This window comes from Calypte anna, chromosome Z (genome assembly GCF_003957555.1).
Source record: "Calypte anna isolate BGI_N300 chromosome Z, bCalAnn1_v1.p, whole genome shotgun sequence".
NCBI classification, from domain to species: Eukaryota; Metazoa; Chordata; class Aves; order Apodiformes; family Trochilidae; genus Calypte; species Calypte anna.
In genome coordinates, this window is record NC_044274.1 from 11306404 (window position 1) to 11324028 (window position 17625).

Consider the following 17625-nt stretch of genomic DNA (forward strand, 5'->3'; position numbering starts at 1 on the left):
CCAGTGTGGTGGCAGGAGTGACCTGCCCCATGCACTGTCCTCTCCTTCCTGGAAGGAGCCTGGCATTCCTCCTGGAAATACCTGTGTGGGTAGCAGCAGTGCCTCAGGGCTGGCCTTTGACCAAATTGTGTTCCCTACAGAGGGCTGGGCACTTTGCTTGCTTTTCCTCATTTCTCTGGCAGGGTTCCATTTGAAGGCTCTACCTGCCTGGGTTTGTGGGTGTGTGGGAGTAGGTCCTGCCCCCAGATTTGGCTACACAATCCTTTTGCCTGCTTTAGAGCTTTTTGTTTGAAAGTCTTCCCTTAATCCTGAAGTGTCCTCGGGTATAAGGGTGGGAAGCAGCCTATCCTTCCCCCTGTGACCACCTCACCTGCCCTTGGAGCTGGTGCAGGCAGGGCATCACTGAGGTGGCCCTGTGCTGCCAGCAGGTGATAAATGGCCTTTTCTTCACTCCCCAGGGGAGCATTCTTGCATCTCCCTGGATGGAATAATGTTATCCAGGAAGGGGCAGGTTGTCCCGGATGCAGACCTCCAAGGGCAGCCAGTGTCATCCTCACACAGCATAGCCCATAGCTCAGAGCCTGGACACAGACCAAGATACAATCCCTCAATGTCACCAGCCTGAGGGTGGAGAGGGACACTGATGTGCCAGGACACTGATGTGGCTCAAGTGGGCTGCCCACCTCTGTCTTGTGACATCCTGATCTCATCCTGGAAAGAGAAAGAAGCAGGTATCAAGGCCAGCATGGCTTCTGACCAGGCTGGGTTTTGTTGCTGTGACCTTTCAGCATCACTCTTCAACCCCCAGTCAAAGACTGGGTTGTTGAGGGCGTTTTCTGCACTTTCCTCCTCTTTTGACTCAATAAATCTGTCTCCTCAATATAACTTCTGGTAGGATCAGCTTTTCAGCAGCTCTTGAGTGGGCTGGGAGGTCAAGCACTGGTTTTTGATGGTGCACTTCTCCCACCAGTCCAACCCAAACTCTTATCTCCTGCAACCCCGCTTCCATGATGATCACCAGGGGTGGATCATAAGGGATACATATGGATGTGAAAGCTGTGTCTAGCTCAAAGTGGATATGGGGGAAGGCAGATAACAGCACAATGTGCCCTCCTAACTACAGTGTCAGTCTGTATCCGAATCAAAACAAATTCAGAACAAACTTTTATCAGTGGTCAGTATGGAAATATGAGCGACTCTAATCATCTTAGCCTCATAAATAGTGAGCAGTCCAAGAATCCTTGAAGCTATCTTGCAAGACAGCCAACTGCACAACAAGATCTCTCCTTGAGTAGGAAGAATGCATCTCAAGGTTGAGAGATTTCTTGCCACAACAGATCATACAATCACAGAATGGTTTGTGTTGGCAGGGACCTTAAAGAACATCTAGTTCCAACCCCCCTGTCCGTAAAGTTCATCCAGTTCCAAACTGTTCTTAAACACTTCCAGAAAGGTGACATCCACAAATTCCCCAGGGAACCTGTGCCAGTGTCTCATTACCCTCAGAGTTAAGTTCCTCAGTGACTAATAGCTTGCTAAACTTTGTAAGCTCTATTAAGATTGTATTAGTTTGATTATGCACATACAATCTTTAGACATAGACCACTGACCAAGTCTGGAACTAGGACTGGATCCAGCTGCACCTTGATCTTTGATGAATTCAGCAGAAAGCAAGAGGGTCCTCTCTGAACCTCATGCTTCCCAGTTTTGTCTGACTGTCCTCTACACAGTAAATATCAAGCATACCATGCCACTGAATCTTGTTAAATCACTGGAAGGTTTACTGCTGAACTTTGTTAAATTATTGTAGTTTTTTATCAATAAACACATCACTGCTTCTCTCTGAGTGAAGTTTATTTCTCCATGGGCAGCAGGTTACAGGTATGATTTTCTCTAACCTGTACTGCTGTTTTCCAAGGCTGACTCAATCCCAGCCTGAGCAGCAAATTTAATTTTTGATTGACCCTTCTTGCTATTCTTCCCTGACATACATGGGTTTAAGCCACAGCCCTGCTGACTGTCAACTTCTTCAGTACTCTCTGCTCTGGCTTCCTTCCCTGCCTGCCTCTGCCCCCTTGCCCACTGCCTGCTGCACCAGGGCTCAGACACTGCATTGCAGGATTTAGCCATAGGAATGATTGCCAGCCCACAGCCCCTTCTCTGGCTGGCCTTTGGAGAGTTCAGATTCCCTGGAGATATACCAGCTCTTGGCTTGTTTTAGTTTTGCCTCAGCTGAGCCTGGTCAACATGTCCAGCTCCTGTAGCCCTGAGCAGATCCCTGTACCTGCAGGGCTCTCTGTTGGGATAGGCAGAGTTTGTTACATATGGGAAAAAGGAAAGGCACACAGCACCAGTGCTTTTGCTTTGATGCAAGGACAAACCTGTGGCTGTTCATGACCTATAGGTTGACATCAGCAGTGGTGCCAGTGTGGGGACCTCGTGTTGCCCACCCCTGTGACCACAGGGTGCCCCTGTGAATTCCCTGGACCAAGGTGATGGCACAGTGCAAATGGTGATGGCAAGGGGATGGTGCCTGCCTGTCCTGCACCCCACAACCTTCCTAGAACATCCGTGCTCATTATCACTGACCTTGGCCACAATCCAGGCTGTGCCTCCCTCCTGAAAAAACAGCCAAAGAAAACAGCCACTGTGTGGGAAAACATACCTTGTTGTGCCTTTAATTTCTTAGACAGGGGAGCAAACATTGGGACAGGAATTTCCTGTGAAGTCCAGATGAATGGCTGGAGAGTTATGTGGGCAGGGGTGCAAGAGGACTGCAAGCCTCCTGCAGAGAGGAGCACTGAGATGCCAGCAGCAGAAAAACAATGCTCCCCAGCCTGGTTAGAGATAAATTTTACTGTTGGTGAGAAGCCGAGGCTCAAACGTGAAAGGGGAAAAAAAATCGGGAAGTATTTCTGAGATGTTGCATAGTGTTGCCTTGTCTGCATTTTAAGAAAAGGAACATTTTCTGGTGAATATGTCTCTATCAGCTGTCACTGTGAAAACATTTTAAGGCACTTCTTTTAAAATCTTTAAGGATTTTCCTCTGCAGAGAAAATCTGGTGTGAACCAAGTCATTTCACCCTCCCTGGCCAGTAGCAACTCTAATGTAAAGGGAATCATGCAAAAACATTCTTTAAGTTATTTAAGAATCACTGTGTAAATACAATTTTTGTCAGCACTAAAATGTGACATTGAAGATATTCAAGGCATGTTTGGTTCTCATAAACAAAACAATATCTTTCCAATAAAAGCCAGCTTGTAAAATCATGAGCAAACCTTCATGCCAGCCCTGGTGAGAGGTGACTGGATGCTTTGTAGCCTGACCTGCAGCTGAGGAGGATAAAGCAAAGCCCCAAAAGGAGCCTGGTGCAGAGTGGGTTTGCAAAAGGATACCTGAAGCCCCAGAAGGAGCCCAGTGCAGAGTGGGTTTGCATGAGGATACCTCAGGACGAAGAGCACAGTGAGGCAATTGCTGTGGTTTATTCTGTGGTGCACTGGGGTTAAGGCTGCTTGGCATCCCAATACACCCTGGGCACAGCAGTGAGGTGGCAAATGAGTGGCAGAGGGACACCAGGCACCAAGAGGGGTTTTCCCAAGCTAAGCATCTGTTTTGGTCACTGACCTGCAGCAGCCAAAACCTCCCCATGAGGTGCTAGGGAAGTGTGAGCAAGCAGGGATTGTACCAGCAGGCACTTCTGGGAATATCTGACTGCAAACACCCACTTTAACGGCTAGGAACAGAGTATTTGGAAACACCCAGATTGCACAATGATCTGGCCAGAGCTGCCACCAGCATAAAAAGGAGGGCAAGTAGGCACATAGGCACAGCCTGCGAGTAGTACATCCCTGGGTACACAGCTGTCTGCCTGCTGCAGAATGGTGCAAGCAACTCCCTTCCTCCTGGTGCTCAGCCTGGCCCTGGTGGCTCCCAGCCTCTCTGCAAGAAAGGTAATGATGGGGTGGGGATGCATGGGGCAGGATGGGCAAGGGGCTGCAGCTCTGGGATGTCCCCACTCCTCCTGCCCTGCCCAGACTGCACTGAGGCAACAAATCTGAGTCTTCTCTGCTTCAGTGTTCCCTGACTGGGCGCTGGGTCAATGATCTGGGCTCCAACATGACCATCTCAAACCTGAATGGAAAAGGCGAGTTCACCGGGTCCTACCACACAGCTGTGTCTGCCACCTCCAATGAGATCCAGGTGTCACCACTGCAAGGGTCCCAGCACCACACAAACCAGAACAGACAGCCCACCTTCGGCTTCACTGTCAACTGGAGCTTTTCAGGTGCTTCTTCTTTCCCAGCCTCCCTGTTGTGTGCTCTCCCTGACCTCCCTATGGTGACCCCAGACCGCCCCTGCCCTCCCTGTGGTGTCACTGATGCTCTTCTGCCGTTTCCTGCAGTACTCTTGACAATCTTCTCCCTTCCCCTCTGGTGTCTCCAGTGCTCTCCAGTCTTTTGTGGTGTCCCTGATGCTCCCCTATCCCTGTCCTGGGGTTCCTTGGCTGGTGTCACCTCCCAGTCCCAGGAGGGAGACCATGCATTTGGGGACCAAGATGCCTGGGACAAGGAGGTGCCACCAGCCATCTGGTGTCCATCTACACATAAGACCCTCCTGCCTGTTTTCCCCATCATGTCTGTCTCCAGAGGGCAGGAACATCCCGGGTCTACAGATCCAGGCACTGGGGCAGGCTGCAGAGCCAAGATTTGGCACTGACCTGCTGCTGCAGCCATGCTCACCTCCACCTCCTGTCCCTGTCCCAACAGATTCTTCCACCGTCTTCACGGGCCAGTGCTTTATTGATGAGGATGGGAAGGAGATTTTGAAGACAATGTGGCTCCTGAGGTCCAGTGTGGACAGCATAAAGGATGACTGGAAAGCCACCAGGTGAGCCCCCTGTCCCTGCCCTGTGTGGGTCCTCCTGCATCTCCTGGGGGTCCGGGCCCTTCCATCCTGGGGAGACCAAGGGTAGGGGACTCCTGCATGGCCTCAACAGGGAGGGGACCCACCAAGGAGCAAACGTGATGGGGGGGGGTTGGGGCAGTGTGGGGGTTCGGCACAGGAAGGGGTCCTCTCACCCATGTGATGGTGCCCTGCTCACCCCTATGTCTCCTCCTCTGTGTCCCCACAGGGTCGGCATCAACATCTTCACCCGCTTGCGCCTGCACAAGGAGTGAGGGGCAGCACGGGGGCTCCCGGGCCGGCCCGCGACCCCTGCTCCCTCCCCCTCCAGTGTTGCCATTAAAGCTTTGATGCAAACACCAACCCGATTCTTGTCCTCTTTGCGCCGGGGCTCAGCCCCGCCTCATCCCACTTCCCCCACCCCCCTCCCCTGTTCCCTCTTCTGTCTGTCCCTTGCCCTGACCCTCTCCCACCCTGTGGCAGCCCCCGGGCTCTGCCTTGCTCTCCCATCACCCCCGCCGTGCCCAGGCAGCAGAACCGGGCCGGGGCTGGTGCGGTGGCCACCTGCTGCTAGCCCTGGCACCACTCGGCCTCCCCTGGGCTGTGGCCGGGAAGGTGAGGGCAGCGGTGAGGGATGACAACAAAGGGAATGTGACATGGGGGTCAGGAACGCAGGTGTGAGGGATGGGGCTTGGACACACGGGGGCTGCGGCTCCGGCCATGCTGAGCCGAGCTGAGCTGAGCAGAGCTGAGCTGAGCAGAGCTGAACTGAGCTCTGCCGTGCCGAGCCGTGTGTGCCCGGTGTAGAGTCTGAGCTGTGCTGAGCTGTGCTGAGGCAACATTCTCAGACACGTTCCTGAGGTGCCCTGCACAGGGACAGGATTGGACTCGGTGATCCTGATGGGTCCCTTCCAGATCCCTTGAGACAGGGATATACTGGAAAGAGTCCAACAGAGAGCCACAAGGATGATGAGGGGATGTGAGCATCTTTCTTATGAAGATAGGCTGAGATATCTGGGGCTGTTAAGCCTTGAGAAAAGAAGGCTGAGGGGATCTTATTAATGTCTATAAGTATCTAAGGGGTGCCTGTCAAGGAGATGAGGCCAATCTCTTTCAAGTGGTGCCCGGTAATAGGTCCGCTTCCTGCACCACCCACTCCTGCTCTCCTGCTTCCCTACAGCAGCAGCCGGGGCTTTCCTCCTGCTGTCGGGGCAGGTTTGCTTCCTTCTCTGCCAAGTGCCCGGAACCACCACACCGCATCAAGCATTAACACACACACACACACACACCCCCTAGTCTTGCCCCTGTTATTCACCTTCTGCCTTTTCTCTGCAGTCACCAAGAGCCGGGGACGGCTGCAGGGCAGGGGTGTAGCCCCGAGTCCTGAGCCCCGAAACGCTGGACCCAGACCAGGAACTCCCAGACCCCACCCTGGCAGCGGGAAACTCCAGCCCGCCCTGGCTACAACACCAGCCCTGTCCCGGCTCCATCCCCCTCCTTACTCCCCCCGAGCCCAATCTCTCTCCCTGTCTATATCCCCACATCCATCTCTGTTTCTGCCCTTGTTCCTGTCTTCATCTCCATCCCCATCCCTCTCCCCTTCTCTGTTTCTGTTCCCAATCCGGTCTACATTCCCATCACCATCTTCTATTCCTATCCTGGTCCCAATACCCTATCTGCCTCCTCATCCCTATTCTCATCGTTAACTGCATCTCCAAACCTGTATCCCTTTCTCATCTCACACCCCATCCTTTTCCCTTCCTCTATCTCCATTCTCTATCTCCACCTCCCGCCGCTGACTTTCGGTACTTTTACGGGAAACAAAAATCAGAGGCGGAGACGGGGTCGGGCCGGACGGGGTTTAAAGGGATGAGTGTACCGCGTTCGGCGAGTTTCGCTTTAGCCGCCGCAACCCGATGAGCCGCCGGTTCCTCTGCGTCCTCGCCCTGCCCGTCGGGGCGGCCCTGGCCGGGGCCGCGGCTGGGAGCCAGGTGGGAGAGGGGGTCCCGCGGTCCGCGGGGGACACGAGTAGAACCACCCCGGGAAAAGCGGAGTGCAGGGGGAATCCCCGGCAGTAGACGGACGCCCTGTCCTGGGGGCGACACTGACCGGAGTTCCTACCGGGCAGAGGGATGCTCTGGGATTGTCCGTGGCCACAGAGGGATGTGTCTGGGGGTCCCTTCCCTGGTGCAGGGGCTTGCGCTTGGGGACCCTGGTGCAGGGGGTTAGCGTTTGGGGACCTCCACCACGGGGACAAGCAGGGTAATTGGGATGGGGGCAACCTGAGGATCCAGCCCCAAGGGGCGACATGTCCCTGCCCGAGGAGGAGTTCAGTGGGACAGGACATGCAGTGCTTGCAGCAGGAGCCAGAACCTTGTAGATGCGATGTGTAGGAGCCCACCATGAACCCGAGGGCTCTGGTGGGCTCCTGCTTTTCCCCTTCCCTCTTCACTTCCTCCCTTTTGCTCGGCTTACCCCAGCTTTTGGCCCTGATGACACGGCTGAGGTGGCAGCTACTTGAGAAAGCACTTCTCTGATAATCGAGTGCTTGAGCACTGGCAGGGCTCTGGGGACACCCTGTGCCGCAGCCCACAGCTTGCCCCTCTCCTGTCTTTCATTTCCAAGCTCTTCTGCCAGTCAGCTGAGATCCCTAGAGGAGACACGGACGGCACCAAGGAGGGAAAGGTGACCAGTACCCAGCAGAAAGCCTCCAGAAGGGAAGGCAAAGTGAGTGCCACCCCCCGTGGGCATCGGGGGTGTGTGGGCAGGGGGGTCAGGCAGGGGGGCAGGGGTAGGGGCTGTGTCCAGGCAGCCCCCAGAGACATGTCTGCTTCTTCCCTGGAAGTGCAACCTGTCGGGCTGGTGGCAGAATGATCTGGGCTCCAAGATGAACTTGTCCACAGCTGACAGCCATGGTAACTTCTCTGGCGTGTACTACACTTCCGTGTCAAGTGCCCAGAAACCCATTGAGCCATCCCCCCTCAGTGGCTCCCAGCACTTGGATGAGGATGAATGCACATTTGGTTTCATTGTCAACTGGAAGTTTTCTGGTGGGTAGCAGCAGCAAGGATGGGGCGGTGGGATGGAGATGGGAGCTGAAGTAAACCCCAGTGCCAAGCCTAGTCCCTCTGTTCCCTCTCCTGGCCCCAGTCTGTCCTTCCCTGACCTCTCCCTACTCTGGTTGCTGTCTGCAGACAGCACAACATCTGCTGAAACAGTTTGGGCCAGGTGGCACCAAGAGTTGCTTTAACAGCATCCCTGCTGCAGAGCATTTCCCTGCCAACCCCTGGATGCACTTGGGCTCTGGCAGGATGATACACACTGGTACTTGTGAAGCCCCACAAGCATCTGGGATTCTGCTGGGATTCTAATAGCCCCTGCTCCCCCAGACTCCATAGCTACCTTCGTGGGCCAGTGTTTTTCTGGGGACAATGGGGATGAGGTCCTGAAGACCTCCTGGCTGCTGAGGGAGAAGAGCAACTCCCTGTCCAGTGACTGGAAAGCCACCAGGTGAGCCAAGGGAGACCTGGCTGGGACCCCAGCCCCTCTGCTGTGTGGGTATTGATGGGGGTTTTTCTTCCCCACAGGATTGGCAACAACACCTTCACTCGCGTGGGCTGATAGGAGAACAGAGAAGCCTATCACTTCATCTGGGCTTGCGAGACATGGAGGCACCCCAGCAGCACCAGTGTGTACCAGCAACAGAGTTGTTATCAGCTTTTGTGCCCCAAAACAAAAATAATTTACTTTAAACACAACCTTGTGCAGTCTGTGTTTGGCCCTGAGGGAGGCTGTGATAAAGTGCTCTGGTGGGTACAGAGTGAAGCTCTCAGTCTGCTGTTTTATGAAGCGGGGGCCAAGGGACCCATCCCAAAGGGACAATCAAACACCAAGTAGGGTCTGGTACTGGCTCTTCCCTGCCCAGTGCCATGTGAATATGTTGGGAGGGGGAGCTGGGGACCCCCTCTGCACCCCAAAACCTGTCTCAGAGGCCTCAAGTTCTGAGGCAATTCTCTGGCAGGCAGATGCAGGGGCTCAGCTGTGTCCCTGCTGCTGGTAGGCAGCGAGGGCTGCTCCATACTGGCAGCACAGTGCCAATAGCTGCAAAATATCCAGCCCCAAAACTCTTTCTAGGAAATGTGTGTGATTTCTGGGAAAGGGGACATTCAGCAGACTCAGCCCCAAGCCTCTGCCTGACATAATTAGAGACACTTCTTCCAGTTAAAATCTCATTTCCAGGAAACTCACTTCCTAGTCTGAATCTGAAAGTTTCTTGAACTGAAAGTAACCCTGGGAGGTGCTGAATCTCTGTTTTGGGGTGGCAGGGGACAGGACATGGTGTGCCAGGGGTGCCTGCAGGTGTCTGGAGGGGTGCTGTGGCTGAGCACAGCTCATACTCCTTGAGCATTGCATGTTCATCAGCATTGGGTCTTACCCCTCCCTCTGCAAGAGCTGCTTGCTGCAGCACCGTGTTTGGATGGGAGCACTGGGGTGGTGACAGTGGGACAGTGTCAGCCTCTGCCCAGAATCTGAGGATTCTGTCACAGCATAAGGAATGGGCTGGCAGAGCCTCTTGGATGGTGAATGTGCAAACCATCCTTGTGCTCCTGCCTCTTTTTACATCCGTGCTCATCCTCACATTCCTACACCACTGCCCAGGTCATGCAGACCTCTTCACCTCACCTGTCCTGTCCCAGGCACACTGCCAAGGGGCCACTTGGCCTGTGGCTGCCAGCCTGGTGCTCCTGGGGCTCAGGTTACAGCCCTATAAAAGTGGCCGGGGTGCAGGACTGGGAGGAAGCTGTGCCCAGCACTTCCCACCCCACAACCATGGGTAGAGATTCCTTTGCAGTGGTCCTCGCCATGGTCCTGGTGGCATGTGTCAGCCCTGAGGAGAGGAAGGTATGGGGATGGGCAGGGATGGGGATGGTGCAGACATGGTACTCGGATGCAGCATGAGCAGCCAGGGGGTTTCTCTTATTTGCCATCTTAGGCTGGGACAATGAGTCCAGGCAAGGGGCAGGGTATTTCTGAGTCTCCTTCAGCCACCTGGTAGCAGCTACAGAAATATTTGCTCCCACAGGGGCACCACTCACACAGGATTCCCTGCCAGGGGGTCTGTGCCCAGGAGCACCATTCACGGGGCATCTCATCCCATGGGACATGTGTCTGGGGCACCATACATGGGGCATCCCCTCCCATGGGGAGGGCTGTGCTGGGGGGCTTGCTGCTCCAGCTGTGGGGCAGTGAGAGGGATTCTGTCCTCCTCTGTGGCATGCACAGGGGTAGAGGACCCGTGTCAATGTCCCTTCAGTGCCAGCTCAGTGGGCTGTGGAGGAACGAGCAGGACTCACTGATGGAGATTTCTGTGGTGAGCAGCAACGGGGACTTCAGGGGAAAATACCTCACTCAGGTCACCCTCACCGGCACCTGTGCCCGCGCCTCCCCCCTGAAAGGTGCCCAGCAGCAGCCCAGCGAGGGGGGCTGGCCCACCTTTGCCTTCACCGTGCACTGGGACAAGTTCTCCAGTAAGTGCTGAGACCCCTGGGGCTGGCAACACGGGCACACTGGGAGCCTGGCAGGCAGCCAGCAGGATTTTTCCTTTGCTGTGAAATCTACCGGGTGATGCTTTGGTGCAGCAGAGCAGAGGGAGGCACTGGCACCTGCCCTGCATGGGGCTTGGGGCAATGCTGAACTTCCACGGGGCAGGCCCCCTCTCACCCAGCATCTTTACATTCCTGCTGAGCAGCCCCAGGTGATGATGGTGGCTCCAGAACCTTTTATGGATGTGGATGCTGTGCTGCAGAGCCCTCCTCACACCAAGGAGCTGCTGGGGAAGGGCAGGTCCACCCAGCATGGGTTGGGTGGGCACATTGCCATCAGAGAGGGGAAAGGGCTGCTGTCAGGAGGACCCCAAGACAGGGGAAGCAGCCAGCAAACGCGGGTGTCATTCCCAACAACCCTCACCAAATGTTTCCCCTAGATGCCACCACTGCCTTCGTGGGGCAGTGCTTTGTGGACACGGGTGGGAAGGAGACACTCACCACCATGTGGATGCTGCGTGAAGCTGTTGAGTCCCTCCAGGAGGACTGGAAAGCCACAAGGTAGTGTGTGGGCAGCCCCACAGAGAGGCCCTCCTCAAGACCCCTGAGGATGAACATCCCCCCAGGTAACAGGAACACCCCTGGGAAACTACCAGTGTGGTCTTGCAGAGGGGATGCCAGTAGCCACGTGAGCTTGTCCTGGCCAGGGGTACCTGGCAACTGCTTGAGGAAACCTGTGGGTCACTGAGTGATACTCCTTTCACCTGCCAGAACTGCCAGACCCACATGCATGGTGTCTGTGAACCATCCCACAGGAGCTCTCTTCTTCCCACAGGGTAGGCAGAAATGTCTTCACACGAAAACGCACCCCAAAAGGAAAGATTCTGCCAAGCTTGTCCACATCCTGTGAGGACACATCTTTACCTGCTCCATGACAGCATGGTCTGGATGCAGCCAAGCCCCCACTTAGTCAAGCAAAACCAGCCTCTCACAGAAAAATAAAATTTAAAACTCATGTCAGCTGTTGTCATCTTTTTCTAAAAAACTGCCCTTGATCCCTTTCTGAGGCAGCTTCTGTACCTATGGATAACCCTGCAGAGGTGAGGGATCCCCACAGCCCTTCCCAGGGACATCTGGATCCCTCCTTCATTCCTCTCATCCAGCTCCCTCAGCTTATTTCTCAACTCATCCTAACCCAAACTCACACCCTGTGCCATCACTCCACACCCAGGTGCCAGTGGCATAGGTGGCATCAACATTCCAAATCCAGCCACTTTCTTTGGGGTACCTTCACACCCAGCTCCACCACTTTCCTGGTTCCAGGACTCCAGTTTCTGTAGGGCTGGGTGATGGAGGTAAAAACATCAATAGAAGTGAGAAGTCAGTCAAGTACTGCCTTCACACTGCAAGGCACCTGAAGTAAAATGTGCTCAGCAAAAGCCCCCATCCCATTGCATCCCATTGCATCCCACCCCACCTCTCCTCCCCTTACACTGTGTTTCATTAGTGCCACTCTGACTGTCCCTGTGGACACCTGCCAAGCTCAGTCAGCTCCTTCAAGGCAAAGTTTTTGGCAGGTCCATAGGTGGAGACGAAGCCTCTTGCAAAATCATTACAAATATAACCCAACCCAAGGGATGCCAGCACACTAGAAGGATGCGTTGCTGCTGTGATGAGGAATGGTGGCTGCCACCTCCCTGACACCTCAGACAGGGCAGCTTGTCCCTGCCAAACAGCTCAGAAAGTCAGGGGATGGTGACAGGCCAAAAGGATAGAGTGTAGCATCCAGGGCTAGAGCAAGAGATCTTCCGTGGGGTATTTCTCAGGCCCTTGTGGTAAGATCATGAGTCTGGGACTGTAAAAGGCAGCAAGGATGTGATGTGTGAGGAGAGGGGTCGTTTCTGCTCACCCCAGCTTTTGGGGATATCAAGACTTGAGTGAGAGGCAATGAGCAACAGCAGGGGCCCAGGATCTGCTGGAGCTCATGGGGACACTGAGTGGTGGGATCCCTCAGCCCCATTATGCACCTGCAGCCCCACTGCCATCCAGTGCCCCAGACACTGCCACCCTGGAGATGGCATGCATTTATGCAGCTGAATCCCACCTTCATTTTCAGGTGCCCACAGCCCTATGCTGGCTCCAGGCACTGCAGTGAGCTGGGAAGCAGCTCAGGAAGGCAGGGACAATGCAAGCTGGACATCCAAAGCCCCTAAGAGCAGGAAACATAAGCAAGAAACCCAAGTAGAAGGCTGACTATCATGCTGTGTGTGTGTTATGGTCTGAGTTATTATTTTATATTTTGACTGTGAGGAAAAATCAGCCACTACTCATAGACATCACACAAATTTACAAAAATAACAGGCTTTATGATTTAAGCAAATTACAAAAATTTATTTCAGGGAAAAGAGAATATAACACCCCCTTTATAGTAAAATAACACCACCTTTAGAAGTAAAAAAAAAACAAGTTTACAAGAGGAGAGATTTTATGTAAATTAGTCACCCTGGGGAGAGTGTTGCTAAGAAAAGGAAAGAAAAAAAACAAGAGAGCAGTTAAGTTTTATCACCGTTTGCCGGCCCTGGCCTCTGGCTGGAGGGGGGGGAAGGCGTAGGAGCCGCCGTTCCTGCTTTGTTGATGTTCTCCGCTTTTCCCTCTGCTGATGCTGTCCCGTAGCTGAAGCCGAAGAGGCGAGAGAAGGGGGAGGAAGAGAGAGCCCGCGTCTTCTCGTTTTCTCTTTGAGTTTTTTTACAGCAAAAAGGGGTTCTGTCTTTTCATAAATCACTGGCACACAGACTTGCCAAAGATGACACAAAGATTTTGCCATCCCAAGAACTTCTCTTTTAATTACTGTAATCTTTCAGTCCTTGTTACCTTGCTAAATTTATAAATCTTTGTCTTGATTGTGTACCAGGAGACGACCTGATTAGCATTCTTATCTTTATGTGCCTGGCAGGCATGGTACAAAACAGAAGCTAGTTAAGTTTGGTGTAAAAATCTGTTAATTGAGAATATGTTGGATACATTTTTAAAAAAGCAGAAAAAATACTGATTTGAGAGGCATGTTTCATATTTTCCAAGTGTTTACATCAATGTGTTTAGCAAACACCTCAGTTTCCCTCTGGTGGGTTACTTCTTCCTCCAATTCCTGCAAAAGCAAAAGCAGCAAAATCAGAAGATGTGGGGCAAATGCTGTTGCTGCTAAAACAGAGGTCAGGAGTGAGACCTCTCACCCCTCAGCAGTGCTGTCTCTCCCTGGGATGCCCCAGCACCACCTGGATGACACTCTGGCCAGGTTAGTAGCACCAGCAAGGCAGTGAGCAGTTATATGTTTAAGCAGATAATAACTTGCAGCTTGCATGGGCAGGAGGATGTGAATTCCCAAGGAAAGTACTTGGTGCTTTCCAGGCTGCTAAGAAGGGTCTTAAAAAAAAAGCCTGGCTCCCCACATCTCTCCGCAGCAGTGCTCATCCTCACATTCCTACACCACTGCCCAGGTCATGCAGACCTCCTCACCTCGTCTGTCCTGTTCCAGGCACACTGCCATGGGGCCACTTGCCCTGTGGCTGCCAGCCTGGTGCTCCTGGGGCTCGGGTTACAGCCCTATAAAGGTGGCTGGGGTGCAAGACTGGGAGGAAGCTGTACCCAGCACTTCCCACCCCACAACCATGGGTAGAGATTCCTTTGCAGTGGTCCTCACCATGTCCCTGGTAGCATGTGAGTCCTGAGGAGAGGAGGGTATGGGGATGGGCAATGATAGGTACATGGTGGAGCCACACTGTTAGACCCCAAAACCTGCTGGTGGGACTGCAGTGCTCAGCAGGGAGCTGGGGCTGGTCTGGCAGAGCTGATGGGACCAGCACCATGCAGTGTCAAGGGAAGCTGTAAAGATGCAGAGAGTGCTCCTGCAAGGGTGCTCCTTGCTGTGGGAATACATCCCAAGACAGACAAACAGAGGAATCCTCTTTCTCACAAAACACAACCATGAGAAGAATCCACCCCCCTTAGCTTGCCACAAAGAGCCCAGAGCAGTGGCTGGGCTGAAGGACAGCAATATCACAATGTCCTTGGCATGGACCCTGATGCTGCAGAACTCACCAGGCAGAGTCAGGATGGTGGGGCAGGAGTAGGACCCCCTGTCCCTGCTTGGCTGGGCATGCCAAGCCACAACGCTGGCCTTGCAGTGCCTCTTCTCTGGATCTTGGAGGAGTGGCACCAGCTGCCAGATGGTCCTGCCTGTCCTTGGCAAGGATGGCTGCTTCTGGTTCCTATCTACCTACAGGGCCCTGCTGCTGGTGATTCTGAAATCCTCACCTCACCACTGGAGGGGTCCCAGCAGGATGCAGGGCTGGTCTCACAACACACATTCTCTTTCACTGTGCACTGGCAGCTGTGAGGTGTGTAGGAGGGGGCATCACTCTGCATCAGGTGTGCCAGAGGAGTGCAGGAAGGTGACTTTGTGACTCATTACCATGACTCACATCAACTTGGACCCTTCCAGACTCAGACACACCCCAGATGACAGTGTTCCTGGGACAGTGCTATGTGGACACCAACAGGAAGGAGACCCTGCATGCTCCTGTGAGAAGCAGCTGACAGCCTCACTGAGGACTGGAAAGCCACTTGCTGAGCACTGGGTCCCAGCCATTGCTGTGCCAAACTTTCATGCACTCCAGGCTGGAGAAGGGAGAAATCCCATGGGATATGGAAGGGCAGGACTGGGAGGGTTAAACGTCTTTGTCACTGGTGACAAGCAGGGGTTAAGGTCACCCACCCTGTGGCCTGGCCAGCCTGGGTGTGCCACAGGGTGGGTGATCTCAGAATGGGGTTTGGCCCCAGCCAGATTAACACTTCTTATCCTCTCTCCAGCAGGGAGAGAGCAGGACATGATGCCAGCACCTGGTACAGCTTCTACTACAGGGTGTTGGGTCTCGAGGCACACGACTCAGCACCCATCAGGGCAGTGGGGAACACAGTGCCCCTCCTCATGTCTCCGCTCTGTACCCTCCATGACAGCTGCATGAGCCACTGTGATTTGGGATCTCCTGCAGGACTGGCACCAGTGTTTTCACCTGGATAAAATAACAACAAGCTGGAAAATCCAAGAGACCCAGGACACTGAGGAGAAGGCACTAACTCTAGAAGGGCTCTGCCCGCGCTGATTTGCTGCATTTCAGCAGCTCCCAGCCTGAAGGTTCAGCTTTCTCGGGCAAGTTCAGCATAACGTGGAGACTGGAGGCCAGGTACAAAACAAAAAGGTTTCTGTGTGGATGCAGGGATTAGCTCTGGTTTCTGCCCTGCCTCGAACCCACGAAATTTGCCTCACCCTGCAGCCACCCTGCTGGGGGGGGGGGCAGGGCGGGTGCTTCACACAGCATGGCCGGGGGTAGCAGGGTCCCTAGGGATGGGGAACTGCCCCTTGTCCCCTCCTGGCAGCGCACCTGCAAACTTGCTGCTGCGGTTAACTTGTCCCTCGGGGTCCCTCCCAAATATTCCCAAGGACGGGGATCTTGTGAGCAGGCAGCAGGACAAGGCACAGCCTGGTTCTGATGCAAAGGGCAGCATGACCCAGGGCTGGGCTGCAGGCAGAGCCTTCCCCCTGGCAGAGGAGCAGAGGAAGTTTCTCAGGGTCACAGATACACAGGGAGGCTGCAAATGGCTTTTGCAGAGCCGACAGCCTCCCGTTCACAGTCCCGGCGGATGCGCTGGGCGGGCGGGATGCCGGCAGCTGCGGGGGAGGGTGGGGTAGGGGAAGATCCCAAACAGCCCATCCCAAGAGAGACCCCCTTGGTTGGTCCGTGTCCCCTGAGCAATGCACATGTTGGGGTCTCCAGGCAAGCCCTTTCTGTACCACGCATGACACGGGAAAGTGGAGAGGAGAAGGATGCCTCTGGCACTAAGCGGGATTTTTCAGGCATCCCAACCCGAGCTCTCTGCCTTCTTCTTCAGACACCTGGAAAATGTGATCCCATCAACACCAGCTGCCTTGGGGGTTCAGCAGCTCAGGGTTTGAGGAGCCTGGCTTTGTGATCTGGGGGAAGGCAGTGCCTACAGCTCTGTATTTCCAGCTCTTTTTTTTTTTTAATTGGGTGCTCAGAGTTCCGGTAATTTGTCCAACCAATAACCAGCAGCTGATGCTAGGTGGTTAAAAATAGGATGTGTGCTGAGACCAGTTTCAGGTTTCCCTTTCAAAAGAGGGCATGTCTTATACATCTGCTACTGACTGAAATTCCCACCTCCCCAAGAAACACTCAATTCCTTTTTTTTTATTTAAAAAAAAAAAAATATATATATATGTATATAAAACCTGATTCCCCTAAAGTCATGAGCAGGAGGTGTTTTGTACCAGCCACAAAGCACACAGCCCAGACCCTATTCAGAAAAAGGAGGCAAATTTTGTGCTTTCTCAACTTTCAATATATTTCTGCTGTGGAAAGCAGATGGCCCTGGTGACACTTGAAGGGGGAATCACCAAGCAAAAAAAAGGAGGGTTTCCCTTTGGCAGCGCTCATATGGGAGTTGCCAAAGGCTGAGAAGGATATTTTGCTTTGAAAGTCTCATGTTTCTGGTCTGTCAGCATGCTTCCACAATGCTGATGCCAGCACCTGCTGGGACATGTGTGGAACATGGATTGAACTTGGAAAAAAAAAACAGAGGGAACACAGTTGGGAGGGCAAGCAGGGACCATAACACCAACCTAAGCCAGCATGCAGAGGTGTGTGTGTGTGAGCATCACCTGTGTTCTGAACCTACAGTATGCCAGGGAAAAAGATGTCGTGGAGCAGGGAGGAGGAGAAAGGTGGTAGAAATACCAGCTGGTATAGATGGAAACAACCTTCTTACTGGAGGACTCATTCCAGGCATTTTTTTCATCACTGCCCTTTAACCCAAGGTGTGAGTCCCAGGCTGGGCTCCTTTCCTCCTGATGGCCCAGAGCTGCTCACTGTGGAACCAGCACAGGGGAGGAACACAGAAAGCAAAGATGAACAGCAGCCCTGGGGCACCATGGGCTGAAAACATGGAACAATTTGCTCCTCAAACTCCCAGCATAGCTATGTCTCCAGTGGGACCAGTTCTGAGTTCTGCGACATCCCAGCCTCTGCTGGAAGATTTCCTCACAAAAAAATTCTGCAAGCTGGCTGGTTCAGGCAGTGCCTGGTGTCAGGAGTGTGTGTTTGGCTG

General features: G+C 53.7%; 3 protein-coding genes across 3 annotated transcripts; all 3 read left to right on the forward strand.

Moving 5' to 3' along the window:
* The first annotated feature begins 3810 nt into the window (after positions 1-3810).
* Positions 3811-5266, forward strand: LOC103532403 (avidin). The gene is made up of 4 exons (XM_030467558.1): positions 3811-3951; positions 4076-4286; positions 4768-4888; positions 5133-5266. The coding sequence occupies exons 1-4, from the start codon at positions 3880-3882 to the stop codon at positions 5176-5178; spliced, it is 450 nt and encodes a 149-aa protein (XP_030323418.1). The 5' UTR covers positions 3811-3879; the 3' UTR covers positions 5179-5266.
* Positions 5267-6306: 1040 nt separating this feature from the next.
* LOC115599903 (avidin-like) lies at positions 6307-8568 on the forward strand. Its single transcript, XM_030467557.1, has 5 exons — positions 6307-6894; positions 7529-7630; positions 7749-7953; positions 8293-8413; positions 8491-8568. The coding sequence occupies exons 1-5, from the start codon at positions 6820-6822 to the stop codon at positions 8522-8524; spliced, it is 537 nt and encodes a 178-aa protein (XP_030323417.1). The 5' UTR covers positions 6307-6819; the 3' UTR covers positions 8525-8568.
* Positions 8569-9719: 1151 nt separating this feature from the next.
* LOC103532436 (avidin) lies at positions 9720-11436 on the forward strand. The gene is made up of 4 exons (XM_008498194.2): positions 9720-9805; positions 10218-10431; positions 10887-11007; positions 11282-11436. Exons 1-4 carry the CDS (start codon positions 9734-9736, stop codon positions 11379-11381), a joined length of 507 nt encoding a protein of 168 aa, XP_008496416.1. The 5' UTR covers positions 9720-9733; the 3' UTR covers positions 11382-11436.
* Positions 11437-17625: the final 6189 nt, after the last annotated feature.

What these genes read in the sequence shown, in the direction of transcription:
- LOC103532403 (XM_030467558.1), top strand. Translation starts at nt 3,880, where the DNA reads ATGGTGCAAGCAACTCCCTTCCTCCTGGTGCTCAGCCTGGCCCTGGTG. An exon ending in CCAGCCTCTCTGCAAGAAAG is followed by an intron (nt 3,952 to 4,075) that starts GTAATGATGGGG and finishes TCTCTGCTTCAG; the next exon opens with TGTTCCCTGACTGGGCGCTG. An exon ending in GATGACTGGAAAGCCACCAG is followed by an intron (nt 4,889 to 5,132) that starts GTGAGCCCCCTG and finishes GTGTCCCCACAG; the next exon opens with GGTCGGCATCAACATCTTCA.
- LOC115599903 (XM_030467557.1), top strand. Translation starts at nt 6,820, where the DNA reads ATGAGCCGCCGGTTCCTCTGCGTCCTCGCCCTGCCCGTCGGGGCGGCC. An exon ending in TGTCAACTGGAAGTTTTCTG is followed by an intron (nt 7,954 to 8,292) that starts GTGGGTAGCAGC and finishes CTGCTCCCCCAG; the next exon opens with ACTCCATAGCTACCTTCGTG. An exon ending in AGTGACTGGAAAGCCACCAG is followed by an intron (nt 8,414 to 8,490) that starts GTGAGCCAAGGG and finishes TCTTCCCCACAG; the next exon opens with GATTGGCAACAACACCTTCA.
- LOC103532436 (XM_008498194.2), top strand. Translation starts at nt 9,734, where the DNA reads ATGGGTAGAGATTCCTTTGCAGTGGTCCTCGCCATGGTCCTGGTGGCA. An exon ending in TCAGCCCTGAGGAGAGGAAG is followed by an intron (nt 9,806 to 10,217) that starts GTATGGGGATGG and finishes ATGTCCCTTCAG; the next exon opens with TGCCAGCTCAGTGGGCTGTG. An exon ending in GAGGACTGGAAAGCCACAAG is followed by an intron (nt 11,008 to 11,281) that starts GTAGTGTGTGGG and finishes TTCTTCCCACAG; the next exon opens with GGTAGGCAGAAATGTCTTCA.